Source organism: Neofelis nebulosa, chromosome 17, assembly GCF_028018385.1.
Source record: "Neofelis nebulosa isolate mNeoNeb1 chromosome 17, mNeoNeb1.pri, whole genome shotgun sequence".
NCBI lineage: Eukaryota > Metazoa > Chordata > Mammalia > Carnivora > Felidae > Neofelis > Neofelis nebulosa.
This window is the reverse complement of record NC_080798.1, coordinates 49,451,474-49,472,167: the sequence shown is the minus strand read 5'-3', so window position 1 is coordinate 49,472,167 and position 20,694 is coordinate 49,451,474. Positions and strand designations below refer to the sequence as shown.

Sequence of the window (20,694 nt, the reverse complement as noted above, 5' to 3'; positions counted from 1 at the left end):
CTCCTCTTTTTATGTCTCAGTTTCCCCTCCACTTCCAGAGCAGCCAGGACCCGACCGCTTGGGAAGCTGACTTTTCCTGCCGCACCCAGGCTCAGCTCCTTCCTGACTGAGTTATCTCAACCCCTGGAGTTTGGTCATTAACTTTTTCTAGTGATTGAATATGTCACCCACAAACTTTACTGGGAAGTGATTATTCAGAAGGTTCAATGTATTTTTATTTCTGTGTCCTCAGATTAGCTCTGGAAAGGACTACAGAAAAGTACATGGGAATTTCTCTGTACTTTCTCAGGCCGTCTAAGCCTGAGTTTAGACTCAGAGTCTAAACTCTGTTTACGTAGTTTACTGAGTTTACTGCCTTAATCAAAACTCTGTTTTTCCTCTTCTGCAACTCCTTTACCCATGATCAAAAAAATGCTTCACAGGCCTGAAAGCTACTCATTAAGTATTAGCTTTTCTCCTCCCATTCACTAGCTCTCCCCTGAGGTTGACATTATGATGTGGACAGAATTAAGCATCTGTTGGTCTGATTTGGAGAAGCCGCAGTCTCATTGCCTTAATCCATTGTCTCCAGAGTCAGAGTTAAATGTCAAGTTTTTTAAGCTGATAAGCATATTCAGGTAAACTAAAAATGGAACTGCCCTAGCTTGCATGGGAGGAAGAAGAGTAACAGTTTTACTGGAAAGGAAGTCGAGTGAGGGATTTTGTTTATCTTGCCATTTCCTGATCCTATTGAATCTAGTGTATCAGATAGGATTGAATTTCACACTTAGAAAAAAAGTATTGAGTGGAAAGTTGTGAATTGCCTGGTGATAAGCTACAGCCCTTATTTTCTCATTTCAGCCTGGGCGTGTTAGTGCTGAGTCTGCTGTTGTAATGTTGCGCATCTTACATAGCTGTCTTGGCCTCTTTGAGGTAGAACTTAAATCCTCTGTGCCAAGGTCAACAGGCTTCTACAGATTGACCACTGTGTGTTCCTGAAGAACAAAATTCAGGAATATCTTTTAACTTTATAGGCTGGACCCTGTCTTATACCGCAAGTGCCAGGGAGATGCATCTCGTCTTTGCCACACCCATGGTTGGAATGAAACCAGTGAACTTATGCCTCCCGGAGCTGTGTTCTCCTGCTTATATAGACATGCCTACCGCACGGAGGAACAGGGCAGGAGGGTATGCATTCAATACTGACTTCATTTCTTCTTACCAACCATTTGTTTTTTTAGTTAGTTTGTTGTATTGTGCTGACTTCTGTCATTGTAGGACACTTTGTTTATTAGTATATCTGGCAGGGAGGGGTTGCTGCACTACTAGAAACTTCCATCATTCAGTGACTATACATAGAGTTGCTTCACCAGCTTCTTTCCATCTGATTTTACATTTTCAACAAAGTGAGTCAGGGGACATTTCCAGTTTTTTCTTTAAATTACCAAAATCTTTTTTTTTTTTTTTTTACATTGATTTATTTTTGAGAAACAGAGTGAGACAAAGCATGAGCGGGGGAGGGGCAGAGAGAGAAGGAGACACAGAATCTGAAGCAGGTTCCAGGCTCTGAACTGTCAGCACAAAGCCCCACACGGGGCTCGAACCCACGGACCACGAGATCGTGACCTGAGCTGAAGTCGGACGTTCAACCGACTGAGCCACCCAGGCGCCCCTAAATTACCAAAATCTAAATGACAAATAGATAAATATTGCCACCCTAACTTTATTTAACTTTAAAGTTCCATTAGAAGCTCTTAACCAGGATACAGATGGTTTTTAAACTTACTGTGAGTTTAGGTAAATTTGAACTTAATGTTCCTGACCCAAGTGTGTGCCTTTTCCTGAACTGGAGCCCGCATTCTACTCTACATTGATAGAGTAATAGCAGATTAGTTCCGCTAAACAAAAAACTCTAACCTAACCTGAACAAATCCGGTTCACTTTTTATAAGAGTATTTTGAGAAAAGGATGTTGTCTCAATAGTGTATTAGAAAATATTGAATGTATAATCTCATTCCTAGAGATACAGGCTTTTAGAACTCTCCTAGAAAATTTAATCCTTATTCTGGAAGAGATTTGAGGTATAAAGTTTATATAAATTACTATAACGTTCTCTGTTAGTTTCCTGACAACAGATATCCTTTATCTAGTGCTTTTTCGTTTCAGTTATGATGCTTTTTTATTTTAATGTTTATTTTATTTTTGAGCGAGAGAGAGCGAGTGTGAGCAGGGGAGAAGCTGAGAGCGAGGGGTCAGAGGGTCCTAAGCAGGCTCTGCGCTGACAGCACCAAGCCCGATGTGGGGCTTAGACTCATGAACCATGAGATCATGAGGTCATGACCCAAGCTGAAGTCGGATGCTCAACCAACCAGGCACCCTTGCTTCTGGTACTTTTAAAGTATTTTGCTTGTTCTTTCTCATATAGCTTTCACGAGAGTGCCGAGCAGAAGTCCAAAGGATCCTACACCAGCGTGCCATGGATGTTAAGCTGGATCCTGGCCTTCAGGATAAATGCCTTATTGATCTGGGAAAATGGTGCAGTGAAAAAACAGAGACTGGACAGGTAGCTCACATAGCCACCTATTTATCTTATGGTAGTAATAATCATCATCATCATCACAACTAACATTTTATATAGAGTACAGACCATAAAATACAATCTTTATTTTTGTTACATTATTCAGTGTCCTCTTCATAAGAAATCCTAAGGAAATTTTTCTCTTTCGTCTCTGTGGAAGGAGTACTACTACTTTTCCTAAGCCGTTGGTTCGTTTTTATATTATGGTTACTGTATTTTGTAAGCGATTATTTTCCCCCTTCGTGTTGCCTCTTCAAAAGCCTGGAGCCACAGGTATGACCTGCCTCTAGCAAGTATATGAGATTTTGTGGGAGGCTTCTGTGTACCAGGTTTGCTGCTAGCTCCATCCCCCCTTCTTTACCATATTTTCTTTTTCTTCCTATTTTTTAACTCATTCTAACTTTATTTTATATTGCCTTTTTTTTCTCTTCTCACTTTTATAAGGTACGTTAAGTCCTTTCGAGAGAAGGCAGTGTATAAATATAAACAATTCTAAATACTGGCATACGTGAATAGCATGCATGCCATCCAGTAGTCCTATAAGATATGTAGGAATGGGAATTATCTTTTCCATTTGGTAATTGACAGAATTGAGACTCAAGAAGTGACTTCCTTTCCTAATACTCAGGTGTAATCCTAACCAGACATCTGGTCCATTGTGTCATAACCTCTCCGTACCGGAAAGCATAGAGAAGAAGCAGCCCCCAGAATTACATGCATGCTGTGAATGGTGCCTAACGATTTTGTGCCTGCTTTAAAAAACTAGAAAAGCTACATTACTGCTTTCTAGCAAATTAAGTTAGAAGGTAGTGTGTCCTCTGTGGTGAGGAGTAAGTCCTTGTTTAAAGCTCCAGTAATACTAGAACAAAGTGTGAACTCAGGTTTCCAGGTTCCATTTTTACTACTCCAGAACATCCTCTGGGATTAAACTATTAAAAACTTACCCGTGCAGGAATTGGGTATGTTTAAGAAGCAACACGGCTCACTATTCAGATCTGCTCACCCTGGGAATGCCATTTTCAGCAAGCTACCTCCTGGGCCTGCTGCAGTTCTGTCAAATTTATTGTTAGAAAACGCTTGCAGTTCAGCTTTCTGCTGCCTCTGTCTAATGAAACAAAAGATATGGTCACATGGAATCCCAGAAAACAGTTTCTTTCCATACCCCCTTTGAAGTAACAGTGAGAAAGCTATGCTGTGTGGCAGTCCGTTGCTGTGAAGCTTGGCTCAGGAAAGGATTCTATGACTGGGATTTTTCCCTTAGCCATTTATCTTACTCCCGAGGTTTTATGCATTTTCCTTTAGGGATTCCCGCTTTCTGGGCATTGTATAATTCCTACACCCCCCTGCTCATCCCTTCCTATTCTAATTCCAAAACAGAGACTCTTGCAAAATAGTAAGTTAAACTTGATCCTTTAATAGAGCCCTTTGCTGAGAAATAGCTGTTGATATGCTTTGGGAAAATAAGCTTCTGTTCTACTTAAAACCTCTATGTTTCTAAAGGGAATAGTCATGGAATGATACTACGAGGTCTCTCCAGGTCAGTTTCCAAAGCCTAGACAAGATAGTGTTTAGATGTCCAAACCCTAATGTGCTCACTTGCTTTGCAGTTTTCCTCAGGATCTTTCTATGTGGGCCAAGGTTAGAATCCCACATTTGACTTGCAGGAGCTCTAAGTTCTATGCTGTGTTTTGGATCCTGGGTCCCAGCCTACTTTGCTCATGAAAAGTCTTAAAGTATTCCATGTCTTTCCCTGTAAATCTGTTGTTCGTTGATTGTTATTGGTGCGCCGATTTAAAATGGGAGCAAAGGTGATCAAAACATAGGTTAAAATTGAATGGCAGGTTGTTGATAGAGTGGAATAAAGGCCTGATAAAATTTTTAGACTCTGAGGACGTCTCGACATTGATTCTTGTTGGACTTACTGATTGGGCCTTCTGGAGGATTTGCATGGCTATTGTAGCCCCTTGTGACCCTTTTAACCACCCTTTTACATCAAGTACTTATTTTTCAACAATCCCAGTTTGGGGACTCAAATAAAGCTTTAGTGTTCTGTTCAGTGAAATAGTTTTTAAAAGGAAAGATAAGGAGGACCACTGAAAAGGAAGTAGTAGACCCTGTTCTCTCTGCTTCCCTTGTTCATTTATGTAATTGACACATGCCAAGGGATTGCTTTCTTACTTGCAGGAGCTAGAGTGCCTCCAGGACCACCTTGACGACCTGGCTGTAGAGTGCAGAGATATAGTCGGCAACCTCACTGAGTTAGAATCTGAGGTAAGCAGTCTGCAGCTTGTAGATGGCGGCAGCCCTGGCAGCAACCTGTCCTCTGTTCTCAGGCTTGCTGTTTTTCAGCCCCGAGAGTGTCACTTCTCTCCGCTGGCTTTACCAAGAAGTGTTTTGTTTTGTTTCCTAAACCCCTCTCCTCATTTCTCCGGAGAAATAGCCCATACATTTAGCCCTTTGGTTTTCTTCATAAATTAGAATTATCACAGTGATTAGACCAATCTTTTCCCTGGCCTTTAAGAAAAGCTAGCAGCTGTGCTTCAGATCTCTCAACCACGTGCAAGACCAGTCCGAACATTCCCGTTCCTGTTCTCTTACCTGAGCTCTTTCGGTTAGGTCATCTGGTAATGTTTGTGTCATCATTAAGAAAATAAAAGGCTGGGATTTCCACTTAAATGTGGAAGATTGAATATACGTGTTTATCCGTGTTTCATCCTGTAACTCACTAAAATATTAAAAAAGAAATTAGAAAGTCTCATAATCAAGAAACACTATTTAGAAATACAGCATTACTGGGGAAGGAGCAGATAAAAATGTTAAAATGGTCTTGTGGGGGCAGAAATCAGGGAAACGGGAAATTGCTATTTTTTTTTATCATAAGCCTTTTAGAACTGTTTGAATTGTCAAAAGTATCAATACGTACAATTACATTGCTCAGCTAGTCTTTTTTTTTTTTTTTTTTTTTGCTTTCTATTTTTCAAAAGTTTATTGCTTTCTTTCATCTTCTGTCATCTCCCTTCTCCAATTTTCATTGTCCTTATGGGCTTTTGAGGACATTCTGGGGTGTGTCACTCTTTAAAGGAAGATATTATTTCAGCAGCTAGTGCTGCACAGAGGTTGCTGTCTGCTTAAAGGCATTTGTGTATGTTCCCCAGAGGCAGTGGTTTGTCGTCTGTTTTAGGAGCTTATAAGCTAAAGACAGATGTCAGTTACCCGCATTTTCATTTTGAACTGCTTAGCCATTTGGAAAAACTCCAAAGGCTAAACACTAGGATTATTTTCTGTACTGTTCTTAATTCTGCCTTATCTTTTGCTCAGGCCCAAGGGGTATCTGCCTCTAGAAAACCTTGCCTTTCAGAATATAATGAAGGAGCAATTCTCTCTGTGCTGTGGCTGTCTAACCTAAAGACCAGACTAGCTTCCAGATGGACACCTTAGATTATGGTGATGGCAAATGCCCATCAGTTGCTACTGAGTCAGAAACACACACTTGCCCCGCTTCCTAAACTACTGGCTCTTTCTAAAGCAGAATTATTCATATGTTTAATCTCCTACAGGATATTCAGATCGAAGCCTTACTGATGAGAGCCTGTGAGCCCATAATTCAGAACTTCTGCCACGTAAGTAATGTCTGGAGAAATGGATTCAAAACAAAACCAAATTCACTGGGACTTTGTGTGTTGCACTAACCTCCTTGTCTTCGGCATACATTACTCCTGAGTGATCATCAGATTGACAAATTAAAGTGAAAAATGTAAACAAAATCAAGAGACGGGTGCCACCATCCTCAGAAACCTTATTTGATTATCATTGGTAGATGACCTGGTATGTGGTTAGTGGCAGTTGTGGAGATGCCCTTTACAGGGGGCAGGGGGAGGCCCTCCTGAGCATAGCTGTGTTGCCGCCAATACATCAGCCTGGGGTTTGTTAGCATTAATAGTAGCTGCACCTCCCGACTCTCTTCTTGTAAATTAAATTAATTCTGTTACTTTGAACTAGCTAAATTACAGGGGTGAAACCATGCAGGAACCAGGAGGCAGTGTTGGGTGTGATGCTGAAAGTCAGCTGCTGGCGTCCTATAGGGGAAGGAGTAAAAACCCTGCACAGTACATGTTCTTGTAGGAGCTTCATGCAGGGCAGCTTGCTGTGCCAATACTGATAAATACTGATAAACATCCCTTGTAATTTCGCAGGCTTATTTTGGTATAATTTATGAGGTATCTTGTTGGTGAAGGCTCTAGAATCAGTCTCGTTTTCCATTTTTCTATGAACTAGGGTGCACGATTTGTTCACTAATTGTTGGAAATGAAATGTAAATGTGCACTGCCTTCCCCAGGATGTGGCAGATAACCAGATAGACTCTGGGGACCTGATGGAGTGTCTGATTCAGAACAAACACCAGAAGGATATGAATGAGAAGTGCGCCATTGGAGTTACCCACTTCCAGCTGGTGAGTAACACCAGGCAAATCCTGACTGTCTTGGCTGCTTGGATGGCTCTGAATTCCTTTCTCTTCCAGAGCATCAGGGCACCCCTTCTGTGAGAAATCTTTTTTTTTCCAAATATATGTCCTCTCTGGTTCTCAAAAAATATGGTCTTTTCCACTATGGCCAGGCACGATGGTAGGCTCTAGGAATGCAGTGCTAAATAAAGATGGAGTCTGTACCCTTAGGGAACAGGCGGTCCAGCAGGAATACAGATGAGTCACATTGTTTGCTTTTCGTAAGATACGTTAACCTTTGCTTGCACAGCAAGTATGAGTGGGATCTGCTGTTTTGTCATTGTTCAGTGCAGCAGCCCAAATGTCTATCAGTGTACTGAACTCTTAAGCCTTTTTTTTTCTTCTAAATCATACTACCCAGGTCTGGCATCCACATAAGGTTAAACTGCACTTTTCACAGTTACACATGTCTAAAGAAAGTGTTTCTGGTAAAGCAAGCACTTCCTTCCCGGGAGGATGGAATCTGTCATCTGTATAAAATTGATCTCTTCCCAGGGCCTATGGACTACATGGCTGCCTTTACCAAATGATATTGAGGGCCTCTGGAGTATGGGTACTGGAGACAATGGGCAACAAACCCTGCCCTTGTCTGTTCTGTGTTCTAGTAAGAGAAAGACACAAAACACGTTTATAAATAAGTACAGAATCTCAGGTGGGCTAGAGCTGCATAAGGGCTAGAGGATGAAGGAGAAAGGGGACTTGAGAAGGAGATGTTTGAGTAGAAATGCTGAGGAGGTGATGCACGGACCAGGGAGGATCTGGGAGAAGAGCTTCGTGGCAGAGGGAGCAGCATGATTGGAATGGCAGGGACGCCAGGGTGCCCTTAGCAGAGGGAATAATGGGGAGGTTGGCAGGTCACGAAGTCTGAGATGGAGGGCAAGTTTCACAGGGCATGGAAGGCAGGCTTCTGCAGTCTCTGTGCAATCAGCCAGCACTGCCAATCGGAACTTGCCTCAGAGCTGCTGATTTTCTTTCTCATCATCTTTTTCAGGTGCAGATGAAGGATTTTCGGTTTTCTTACAAGTTTAAAATGGCCTGCAAGGAGGATGTGTTGAAACTTTGCCCCAACATAAAAAAGAAGTATGTAACGTTTAATTGATTAATTCTGCTTCCGTAAACTCTGGACAAATGTCCTGTGTACTGGTAGGGTTAGCCTTGGAGGCCTCCACACTCCCTTGGTAGTATGGCCATGCACTTGGGCTGTGTGGCCACATGATCTTCGTGGCTGCCTGCAGCCACAGGGGACGGTGGTGGTTCTGACACAGAGAGCCTGGAGGCTAAAGGGGCGATTTTAATGTTCCCAGGTTCAGGCTGTCTGACAGAAGAGGCAGATTTAGATTGTTACTTAGAGAAGCCAGTTATAGTATGAATAAGAGGTTAACTGCCTCCCAACATCATTCCATTATGTTAACTCTTTGGGAGAGCAGCAGGGGCTTTTACTGAATTAGAGGTCTAGTTTGGAAACAAAAACTTTATTCATTTATGAATTCAGTCTCAGGGTGCCTGGGTGGCTCAGTCGGTTAGGCGTCCCACTTTTGATTTTGGCTCAGGTTATGATCTCACAGTTAATGAGATCAAGCCCCGCATCGGGCTCTGTGTGGACAGTGCGGTGCCTACTTGGGATTCTCACTCTCTTTCTCTGCTCCTCCCCTGCTCACACTGGCTCTCTCTCAAAAATAAACGTTAAAAAAAAAAAAAAAGAATTAGGTCTCAGTGAAGACAGGGATGGGCTTTTACAGCATGGCTGCCTGAATTCTTCCATCTTACTCTTTGCAAAGGCATGTTTCTAGAACACATCTCTCTGCCTCATATAAATCAAGTTCCCATTTTGCTCAAGGTTCTGTACCTCTCAAGAATGAATTTCACAGCTCATCAAAGAAAGACACAGTCTAGAGTTAAGAGCAGCATTCCTCTCTGGTCGCATGTTTTTAGCAAAACAAGCATTGAACTGTCCTTACGTCCCCTCTGTGGCCTCCCTACCTGTCAGGATTGTAGTGCGCCTTCAGTCATTTGTGACATAGAGAGTCAGGTTACTGCTTTTAGTGCTTTTAACACAATGAGACTTCTAGAAAAAGCATTCAAAAACGTGATAAAGAGGGTCATGCGTTCTGGAGTGTTGATGTGGCCCCTGCCCCAGCTCAGCCCCTGGCTCTCTGCCCTCATGTGGCTCCAGCCAGTCTCAGCCTTCTCCTTTCCTTGGCAGGGTGGACGTGGTGATCTGTCTGAGCACCACCGTGCGCAATGACACTCTACAGGAAGCCAAGGAACACAGGGTGTCCCTGAAGTGCCGCAAGCAGCTGCGGGTGGAGGAGCTAGAGATGGTAATGCCTCGTAGCACAGCCTCTGGTCCCAGAAACACAGAGGCGGGTCTGGAAAGTTGGGTGAAGGGTGAGGACAAATTGAAAGGTTTTAGCCATTATTACGATTGTTAAGACTTGGAGCCTTGTGCTCAGATCTTGCCATGTGACAGCTTCTTGCTGCACTTTTCCTAACCGATGAAGTATTTTTACCACATGTAACTGGAAGCTCACGATAGGACAAGCTGTAAGCACATGATACAGTCCGTGCATCAGTAATGCCCCCAAGGATCAAGGGTCTCTCCCTGTTTGCTTTGCTGTTCATGGCACCAGCTTCATGGTAAGGCTGCTTCCCCTCACCGTGGCTACCTGCAGCGGCTCTGGCCTCCTGCTCCACGTCGTCTCCAGCAGGAAAGTAGAACAGGAGAGACCTCCTCCCTCCCCCACAGCCTGTAGCCAGATCCTCCCCTCAATTTGCTCGTGTCAGCTGGAGATCTGTGCCCACTCCCTGACCAACAACAGTCTCCAGGGGAATGCCATGCCCTGAAGAGCTTACAGATCACGAGGTACAACAGTTACTGGCAAGTCAAATGCAGTGTGCGCTCTAAGGGGAAACTTATGTTACTTTTGAGGTTAAGCTAAACAGCTAAAAATGTTTAGTATATTCTGTATTGTGAATTCTACTTATTTCACTTCAGTCTAAATAAAAACTAAAAACTAGTAATGAACACCAAACACCAGTAATATTGCAAAAGTTACGTTACCAGATTTTCACGTAGGGTGGGAGTGATGCAGTGGTAATTATGTGTTAAGTGGAGCTCTCCTCGATATCCTAGTGTAATTGAGACTTTGGGTCCCTAGCGTTGGACCTCGCTCTTTCAATAAAACAATAATAAAAGTAGAACCCTACATTGATATAATGCTTTAATTTCCTGAAGTGGTTTCCACATCATATTATCTTACTTCATTTCACAGCAGTCCTGCGAAGGGGCCGGGTAGGTGGCAGCATTTTCTTTTGCAAAAAAAGTCCAAGGCCATCTAGCTAGTTAGTGCAGAATTGAAACTAAGTGCCAGCTCTCCTTTTACTGCGGTGGCCCCACTGCTCCTATTTTGCTGTGTAAAGGTTGTGGTCACTAGACAAGATCTGGTCAGTACATGAATATGTAAAACATTTGACATCTCCAGTTTCGAGTAACCTCCCTTTTCCATGCTGGCCCCCTCCCATACAGACAGAGGACATCCGTCTGGAACCAGATCTGTATGAAGCTTGCAAGAGTGACATCAAGAACTACTGTTCCACTGTGCAGTATGGCAATGCTCAGGTAACTGTTTATATTTTTTAATTGTGAAACTGTGAAGGTAACATTTTGGGACACCTAAGTGGCTCAGTCGGTTAAGTGTCTGACTTTTTATTGCAGCTTAGGTCATGATCTCATGGTTCATGAGTTTGAGCCCCACATTGTGCTCTCTGCTGGCTGTGAGGAGCCTGCTTGGGATTCTCTTTCTCCCCCTCCCTCCCTCCCTCCCTCCCTCCCTCTCTCTCTGTCTCTCTCTCTTTCTCTCTTTCTCTTTGTCCCTCCCCAACTTGTGTGCTTGTGCTCTTTCTCACTCTCTCAAAATACACTTGAAAAAATTTTTTATTGTTATGTTTATTTATTTAGAGAGAGATTGAGAGACAGAGTGCGAGGGGGGAGGGGCAGCGAGAGAGGGAGACACAGAATCTGAAGCAGGCTCCAGGCTCTGCATTGTCAACACAGAGCCCGATGTGGGGCTCGAACACATGAGTGTGAGATCATGACCTGAGTCAAAGTTGGACGTTCAACTGACTGAGCCACCCAGGCACCCCTCAAAATACACTTTAAGTAAAAAAAAAAAAAGAGTGGGGGGCACCTGAGTGGCTCACTCGGTTACGTGTCTGGCTCTTGGTTTTGGCTAAGGTCATGATCTCACGGTTCATGCGTTTAAGTCCCACATCAGGCTCCACACGGACAGCACAGAGCCTGCTTGGGATTCTCTCTCTCCCTGTCTGTACACCCCCCCCCCCCAATCTCTCCCTGCCCTTTCTTTCATAATAAATAAATAAACTTAAAAAAAAAAAAAAAAAAAAAAGAAAATGTGAAGTTAACATTTTAGCCGTGAATTCTTTGCTGGTGGAATGAGCCTCGTCACATTCTGTCCAGCCTAGTCATCCCCTCCTAAGCTTTACCAGACTTTCCCAAAGGAAGTTCCTTACCTGCATTCCTCATGTTCTCCTGTTCATTCTCTTCCCTCTTTCAGGTTAGCTTGTCCTTCTCCACCTTGCTAAGAAGCTCTTCACAATCCTTCAAATGTCTCCTCCTCTCTGTAGTTTTTCTAACACCGTGTACCTCCAGAATTGATTATTCCCTTACTCTGTGCCTGTTGCACAAAAGTTCTTAACTGGAAGTCACATAGGAATCACCTGGGAAATCTTGTTTCTTTAACGCGCAGAACTGGGCCCTGTCCTGAATTAGTATTAGTCAGGAATGAAGTACAAAGAAGTGATTTTTTTTTTTCTTATAATGTTCTTCTAGTGACTCGGCTACGTTTTCTAGTTCAGGGAATTGCCCTGAAAGCACCACACTGGTGCTTTAGCCTTTGAGATAGTGGCTTCATTATCGTCTTGTATCTGCTATTGCTGATGTCTATCTCACTCTCGTGTCTGTGCAGATCATCTACTCTGAATTTTCTCTTTATCTTTAATGATCCATAATTCCGCTGGCATGTAGTCAGGGATGGGTTTGTTGTTTTTTTTTTATTTCTTTATCTTAGTTGGCTCTTTCTCAGAATTCATGTTTTTCTCAATTTGGGGAAATTCTCAATTATTGTTTTCTTCCAAATACTGCCTTGCTTTTACTTCCTTCTAGAACTCATATTAGACAGTTGGAACATCTGGATCTGTCCTCCATGTCTCTTCACTTTTTCTTTCATACTTGCCATTTCTTTGTTATTTGTACTGCATTGAGGTAATTCCTCAGGTCTATCTCCCAGCTTAAAGATGTATTCTTCAGCTGTGTCCATTCTGTTTTTAGAGAGACTCCCAGTTGGGAGTTTTATTTTTTGTTTCCAGAATCTGTTACTGGCTCCTCTCATAACCATCTGTTCTTGATTCTGGTTTACCATTTCTTTCTGTATTGTTCTGAGGACATTAAATATATTTTTTTAATTGTTCTCTTACTTTTTTCTCTCAGTTATTTGGTGATTCTTGGTTGTCCCTTGAGGATTTCATAGAAGTCTCATGACTTTATGCTACAGCTCTAGTTCCTGCAGATTCCCATCTGCTTCCCTTCTTTATCATTTATTTCCTTTTTTAAAAAAAATGTTTTAATGTTTATTTATTTTTGAGAGAGAGAGAGAGAGAGACAGTGTGAGCAGGGGATGGGGAGAGAGAGAGGGAGACCCAGAATCCGAAGCAGGCTCCAGGCTCTGAACTATCAGAGCAGAGCCTGACGTGGGGCTCAAATTCATAAACCCTGAGATTGTGACCTGAGCCAAAGTCGAGGCTTAACGAACTGAGCCACCCAGGCGCCCCTCATTTTTTTTTTTAATAATATCTAAAAGGTTGGTGTAAGGAAGGGGAGATTTATACTCAATTCACTATCTTAAAATCCATCATATGGCACTTTATGCTTTTATGTTAACCCGCTCATCTTTTTTTTTTTTTTAAGGTTTTTTTTTTTTTTTTTTTAACGTTTATTTATTTTTGAGACAGAGAGAGACAGAGCATGAACGGGGGCGGGGCAGAGAGAGAGGGAGACACAGAATCCGAAGCAGGCTCCAGGCTCTGAGCTGTCAGCACAGAGCCCGACGCGGGGCTCGAAGTCATGGAGCGCGAGCTCGTGACCTGAGCTGAAGTCGGACGCTTAACCAACTGAGCCACCCAGGCGCCCCTCATCTTTTTTTTTTAAGTCTGTTTTTGAGAGAGCGAGAGACAGAGTGCAAGCGATGGGAGGGTCAGAGAGAGAGGGAGATACAGAATCCAAAGCAGGCTCCAGTCTCTGAGCTGTCAGCACAGAGCCCAACACAGGGCTTGAACTCATGCACTGTGAGACCATGACCAGAGCCGAAGCCAGATGTCCAATGAACTGAACCACCCAGGCACCCCTCGTCTTTTTTTTTTTTCTTAGATATTTGTTTATTTTTTGAGAGAAACAGAGGGGAGGGTGGAGGGGAAGAAAGAGAGGAAGAGAATCCCAAGCAGGCTTTGCAGTGTCAGCACACAGCCTGACACAGGGCTTGATCCCACGAACCATGAGGTCATGACCTGAGCTGAAATCCAGAGTCAGATGCTTAACCGACTGAGTCACCCATTGTTTTATTTATTTATTATTTTTTGATTTGTTTATTGTAGTTGTTTATAAAAGTTTGCCCTGTGAGACTGCGTATTTATCAGGGGTGGCAACTGGGCCTCATTCATACCTGGCATCTAATGCTCTATTCTCATGGGGTAAATGTTGAGTGGAACTGAACCTCCTAGCTTGTGCCTACTGACTAGTCAGGGATATTGCTCCCTAGAAAAGCAGAGTGCCTAATGTGTGCTCCAAAAGGAGTCTTGACAAAGAAGAGCTAGAGGACAGAAAAAACCAAGAATTTTGAGGGGGATTCCTTCCCTTTAGCCTCCAGTGCAGCCTGCTCAACTCATCCATTATTTTTATACAGTCTGGTTCACTGTTAGACCTAAAGCTGCAAATCTGTAAGCATAATTCTCCTTGGTGAGGAAATTCTGACTCCTCTTACCTTGGAATTAGGAATGGAATGAAAGAGAGGGGATGCACTAAGAACTGAATGCTGTAGTGAGAACATATAGATTATCAATCCCTGATAGATCCCTTAACTTGACCATAATTCTTATGCCCTAGATTATTGAATGCCTGAAAGAAAACAAGAAGCAGCTAAGTACTCGTTGCCACCAGAAAGTTTTTAAGCTACAGGAGACAGAGATGATGGACCCAGAACTAGACTATACGCTCATGAGAGTCTGCAAGCAGATGATAAAGGTAAGGGATCCCAAACCAGGGGCTAAGTACAGGGTAAATAAAAATAACCACATAAGCCTCTTTAAACTTTGGAGCAAATTTTATAATCTTTCCACTCAACCTGTTTTATACAGAGGACACAGTGGTTCTCGTGGTGTGGTCCCTAGCTCAACTGCATTATCAGCCCCTGGAAACTTACAAATGCTTGGGCCCCACCCTCTGCCTACTGAATCAGAAACTCTGGGAGCAGAGCTAATAGCTTTAACAAGCCTTCCAGTGGATTCTGATGCACGCTCAAGTTTGACAACCATTGAGCTAAGCTAACTGACCTCACTTTGACCTAAGGCACAAGTAAATAGATACCCAGTAAATATATGATTGATTTTGAGGGCAGTTAGTGGTAGGTATGTTGAGAAAGTCACCACCAAATGTCTTGATCATCCACCTACCACAGTCAAAAGGCTTTTCTATTTTATATGTTCTTTTGTTTCGTATACTTCTCCAGTGAACGTTCTCTGTAACAGGCTAACTTGAGAACCTAAATGCCAGTTCCTTGTTGTATCCACATGTATAAAGAGATTTAAATTTAAGGTTCTAATACACTTAAGATAAAATAAAAGCAAATGCTTTATTAAAATAAAATGTTACTTAAAAAATAAAATACTACTTTTAAAATAAAATGCTGGTCCACTCTGGAAAACAGTATGGAGGTTCCTCAAAAAACTAAAAATAGAACTACCCTACGACCCAGCAATTGCAAAACTAGGTATTTATCCAAGGGATACAGGTGTGCTGTTTCGAAGGGACACATGCACCCCCATGTTTATAGCAGCACTGTCCACAGTAGCCAAAGTATGGAAAGAGCCCAAATGTCCATCCATGGATGAATGGATAAAGAAGATGTGGTGTATATATATACAATGGAGTGTTACTCGGCAATCAAAAAGAATGACATCTTGCCATTTGCAACTATGTGGATGGAACTGGAGGGTATTAAGCTAAGTGAAATTAGTCAGAGAAAGACAAATACCATATGATTTCACTCATATGAGGACTTTAACAGACAAAACAGATGAACATAAGGGAAGGGAAACAAAAATAATATAAAAACAGGGAGGGGGACAAAACAGAAGAGACTCATAAATATGGAGAACAAACTGAGGGTTGCTCGATGGGTTGTGGGAAGGGGGATGGGCTAAATGGGTAAGGGGCACTAAGGAATCCACCCCTGAATCATTGTTCCACTATATGCTAACTAAATTGGATGTAAATTTTTAAAAATTAAATTAAAAAATAAAAAATAAGTAAGAAAATAAAATAAAATAAAATAAAATAAAATAAAACGCTGCTTTTCACTCTTTCAGATACCAAATAGAATTGTGAAAGTTAGAAATGTCTTTAGTTGTCCCTGGTAGATTTGAGTCCTGTGTAAAAGCTGAAATGCCAGGCTCTGATCTGAGGGAATTTTGTAAGATTTTGATGACTTTTGTAAAAATCAGTCATCAACTTATATTAAGATATCCGTAGGCTGTAATTAGCAGATATACTGTTGATTAGCAGATAGAGGTAGAATTTATTGTTAGTCCAAAATGGATCTCTGACTTCAAGGACACTAACAAGTGTACAGGGACTAGCCCCACACCGTTTGGTAGCATTATAGCCCCCATAGTTAAAAGATGAACTAGACAGGTCCTTAACCCACATTCTTGTTCACATTGTTCAGTGGGTAATTTTTAAATTTCCCATTGGGATTGGGTGGATATGGCTTGAGGGCTACCTGGCCACCTGGTACAATGTTATGTTTTTACTTAAACAGTGTTTAAGATCATGAGATGCCATGTAATGTAACATAGCCATGCAGGTACAGAATCAATCCTGTGCAAAACAGGAAACAGTGAGGGTAGTAGGAAGAAATGTGAGAGATATAGTAGAGACTCAATAAAAGGAGAAGTGGAGTCTGGGTGTTTATTCAGGCTTAGCTGTTTCTCTTGTACCAAGTGATATCTTCAAGCTGATTTTGTCATTAGCTCACCAGTAGGTGGAAGGGTGATGCAGATGATGTTCATTGCCATATTTGGATAACTACGTTTGTAAATCTTTGTTTCTTGCAGAGGTTCTGTCCAGAGGCAGATTCCAAAACCATGTTGCAGTGCTTGAAGCAAAATAAGAACAGTGAATTGATGGATCCCAAATGCAAACAGATGATAACCAAGCGCCAGATCACTCAGAACACAGGTAACATCATGGCTTGGCTTTCCTGGTTCCATTGAATGTGGCTTAAATGGAGCTGAGTTGACATATATCTACCTAATTAAACTACAGATATTTCGTTGCCTGTGGATTTCAAGGGAAGAGTCTGGATCTAGTAAGGAAAATAACATATTCTTCCTTCAAAGAGTATTTGGCAGAACAGAATGAAAGTCATAGGAAAGAGGAGACAGAGGAAGTCAAGGCTGGAGTTCTTTGAAAAGTCTAGAGATTTAACAAAACTTCATGCACGTGGCAGGAGAATATATGGGTAATGTTTTTTAGAACAGAGAAATTTCAGCTCTGAGTTGCAAGACCTTATAACATAGTGGGCAAGATGAGTCCAGTATTCTCAGTGTTTTCCAGAACATCTGTTATGGGGAAGGTTGGTGATGGCTGAGTGATTTTTTTGAGAACTACTAAAGAGTACTGGTACCAGCAGACCCCACAGACGTGCTGCAAGGTAGAATTCCTGGAGTCTCTGTGTCCACATCTACCCTTTCATTTAATTATATTGCTGATTAAAAGCAGTGTAGTCAGGACTCTTGGGTGGCTCAGTAGGTTGAGCATCCACCTCTTGATTTCAGCTCAGGTCATGATCCCAGGGTCTTAGGATTGAGCCCTGTGTTGTGCTCCACGCTGAGCCCACGTGGAGCCTGCTTAAAATATTCCCCCCTCTTCCTCTCCCCCCCCAAAATAAAAAATAAAAACATGCACCCAGAAAAAAATTTTTTTTAATTTAAAAAATAAAAACAGTGTAATGAATGCTCGGTAAATGTTTAGCAAATAAACAAATCAATAGTTTATTTGTGGTCATTGATGTAATATGTACCCTTTTGAAAGGTAGATCTTGAATATTTTTGAATCCAGGTGGAATATTTTATCACATACTGACAACTTTCCACTCTAGATTACCGCTTAAACCCTGTGCTAAGGAAAGCCTGTAAAGCTGACATTCCTAAATTCTGCCACGGTATCCTGACTAAGGCCAAGGATGATTCGGAACTGGAAGGCCAAGTCATCTCGTGCCTCAAGCTCAGATATGCTGACCAGGTAAACAGTCCTGGGCTCTCTGCAGAGGTGTGTTTATAGAGACCCCTCTACTCCTGGCAGGTTTTTCTTTGGAAGCCCCTAGCTTACTCCTACTTTCCCAAGACCTTTTTCGTACCTTCCCAAACCAGGGACCAAATAAAAAGCTGAAACTGTCTAATAGGCTGATGAACTCTCCTTTTGTCACATGTAGCGGCTCTCTTCGGACTGTGAAGACCAGATCCGGATTATTATCCAGGAGTCTGCTCTGGATTACCGGCTAGATCCTCAGCTCCAGCTACACTGCTCAGATGAGGTAGGATTTGGGTCTGAAGCTGGTTGTGAACAGAGCTGGTCAGAGAAGTGTTTATTGAAGAAAAGTTCTGTACCGTCTTTCCCTTTAGCCCTGAATCCAGGGCCCATCTTCTGGACTTTTCATTGTTTGAGTTTCTGGTTCCCTGTGACACTGAATTAGAATTGACATTCATCCTATCACTATAGAGTGTTGGTTCTATATTTCTCTGTTGTACTAGAGTGTTCTTTTACTATATCTGTCTCCATATAGTTCTTCCTTCTCCTTATTCTGATGCTCAACCTAGAATTCCCCAAGACTTGCCAGAAAGAGAAAGTGCTCCTGGGGTGCCTGGGTGGCTTAGTTGGTTAAGTGTCCGACTTCAGCTCAGCTCATGATCTCACAGTTCATGGGTTTGAGCCCCACATTGGGCTCTGTACTGACAGTTTACAGCCTGGAGCCTGCTTCAGATTCTCTGTCTCCCTCTGTCTCTGTTCCTCCCCCACTTGCGCGCTCTCTCTCTCTCTCTCTCTCTCTCTCTCTCTCTCAAAAATAAATAAATAAATGTTAAAAAAGCCGGGGGGGGGGGGGGGAAGAAAGTGCTCCTATAATAGCGCTAAAGAAATGCCTGTCTTTGGACTTTGACTTCCTAGCTAGAAAAGCCCATGTGGAGAACTGTGTTCGACATATGTCAGTTTTAGGGGTTCATAGCTGAAGATTTTTTAAAGATGCTCACTCACAGCTCCCAAGGAAGACTTAAGTTTTTAATCTTTGGTGTGGACTGTGTTTTAGAACCTGTGTGTGTGTGTGTGTTGCCAAGCTGTGAGTTGAGGTTGACTCTGAACCTTTATAAATGTCAGCCATTTGCTTTTAGTATTTCACTTGGCTATGTAACCTTCCTCCTGTGGAATCAAGGAGTAGCCTTCTTTGTGACCAGTCCTGGGACACTCTGACTCAAATGTCAGGGTTGACAGCATAAACGTCAGTATACTGACTGGCTTTTGACTCTATGTGCCAGTCTTTGTGACAGTGAATGGAGCCCAGCATCTCATCCAGGACAGGGGGCGGGGCGTGAAGTCCACTAGGAGAATGAGGAGACATCCAGACCATATGGGAGGGTCACCAAACCTGCAGGTTTCAGAGACAGGGTTTCTGGTGACAGCAGAGATGTGTTTTGTGTGTCTCTGGAACAGATCTCCAATCTGTGTGCTGAGGAAGCAGCTGCCCAAGAGCAGACAGGTCAAGTAGAAGAGTGCCTCAAAGTTAACCTGCTCAAAATCAAAACGGACGCATGTAAAAAGGTAATACCGCCAATGGCCTTGTTTCCCTGCCTGCTTTTCACAAAACTTTTTCTTCCCTTCTGATGCTGTAGTCTGCATATCTTAGCAAGAACATCTAAACCTTCCTTCCCGGGATTATACGTTTCTTCCCTCTTATGAAACTTTCACTAGATTCTTGACAATTAATCACCTATAACTGAAATATTCTTCCACATGTACTGATTATTCATGAACATGTCTGATCCCCATGACCAGGCCATGGTTTAAGGCCCTGTGAGTGCAGAACTGAAAGCAAAATGTCAAGTCCAATAGTATCAGTAAAGATACTGCATTCATAAAAATCATTTCAGAAATAGCTTATAAAAACGAAGTTATCAAAACATGACTATTAAGCATACATTATCTTGGAAAATTGCAAATGAAATAATATATTTGATCTTTTTAAAAAAGCTTTGTCTTTTTTTGAAAAGTGAGTGGTGTCATTTTTGAGTCACTGAATATTGTACACAGATATTTTCATCTGCTGAAATGTTTCTGATTCCACACGGCCTGAGGAATAATGGGAGATGGCTAAAAGCTAAATCCATATGTTTTCCTTGGACTAGTTTGTCATCAAATGATCCCATTTAACTTTGAAGAGTAATATTTGAGTTTTGTTTTTTGTTTTCTTGTTTTTATTATTGTTGCTTTACAGGGCCTGTAGTCTTTCTCTTGAGAGCAAACTAATTTTTATTTAAGAAAGCACTTTTGGCCTGTTGTTACCTCCTGTTCTTTCAAGTCTAAATGGAAAGTCTGCAGAGCTGATGTCACTTCCATCATGGTTATGATCCTCTTGTTTAGGACATCTTCAGACTCACTAAGAGTTTTTCTTGCAGTAAAAATTATGCTCTGTGAATCTTTTTTATCTTTTGAGGATAACGGAGGTAACATGAAACATTATGCAAACATTTTTCTTTGTTTGCCTGGGAGTTTTAAAACTCTGGTTTTTATTTTTTTTATATATTTTTTTAGTGTTTATGTATTTTTGAGAGAGAGATAGAGACAGATCGTGAGCAGGGAAGGGGCAGAGAGAGAGACACACACACAGAATCTGAAGCAGGCTCCAGGCTCTGAGCTGTCAGTACAGAGCCCAAGGCAGGGCTTAAACTCACAAGCTGTGAGATCATGACCTGAGCCAAAGTTGGACACTTAACCAACTGAGCCACCCAGGTGCCCCAAAACTCTGGTTTTTAGATTTCACATTTTCATTTTTCTTAAGAAAATAGCTGTATTATACCAACCGATATAAATACTAGCATTTAATATGCAACATTTACAGCCCACCAGACTGCCAGAAACCCACATCTGATCTTGTAGCCCCCGCTTCGTTTAGCACATAGCTTTGATCATACTAGGCCTCCAAGTGTATGGAATCAGTTGCTAAAAATCTGCATTCTTTGTGTCATCACCACATTGTCCCTGTCTCAGAGTAAGTTCTGTTGTTAACCCACACCCTTC

At 42.1% G+C, this 20,694-nt stretch overlaps 1 protein-coding gene across 2 annotated transcripts in view; it reads left to right on the top strand.

Moving 5' to 3' along the window:
* Positions 1–20,694, top strand: part of GLG1 (golgi glycoprotein 1) — a 151,877-nt gene that overhangs the window by 123,138 nt on the left and 8,045 nt on the right. The window contains exons 11-23 of one of the 2 annotated variants that reach the window (XM_058707446.1): positions 1,014–1,167; positions 2,405–2,542; positions 4,742–4,828; positions 6,115–6,177; positions 6,894–7,007; positions 8,050–8,138; positions 9,262–9,379; positions 10,585–10,677; positions 14,233–14,370; positions 16,461–16,584; positions 17,507–17,649; positions 17,840–17,941; positions 19,111–19,218. In XM_058707446.1, the coding sequence (XP_058563429.1) occupies positions 1,014–1,167; positions 2,405–2,542; positions 4,742–4,828; positions 6,115–6,177; positions 6,894–7,007; positions 8,050–8,138; positions 9,262–9,379; positions 10,585–10,677; positions 14,233–14,370; positions 16,461–16,584; positions 17,507–17,649; positions 17,840–17,941; positions 19,111–19,218 (1,471 nt within the window). The remainder of the gene's footprint in view (positions 1–1,013; positions 1,168–2,404; positions 2,543–4,741; positions 4,829–6,114; positions 6,178–6,893; positions 7,008–8,049; positions 8,139–9,261; positions 9,380–10,584; positions 10,678–14,232; positions 14,371–16,460; positions 16,585–17,506; positions 17,650–17,839; positions 17,942–19,110; positions 19,219–20,694) is intronic. The other variant, XM_058707447.1, reaches the window with a different exon arrangement.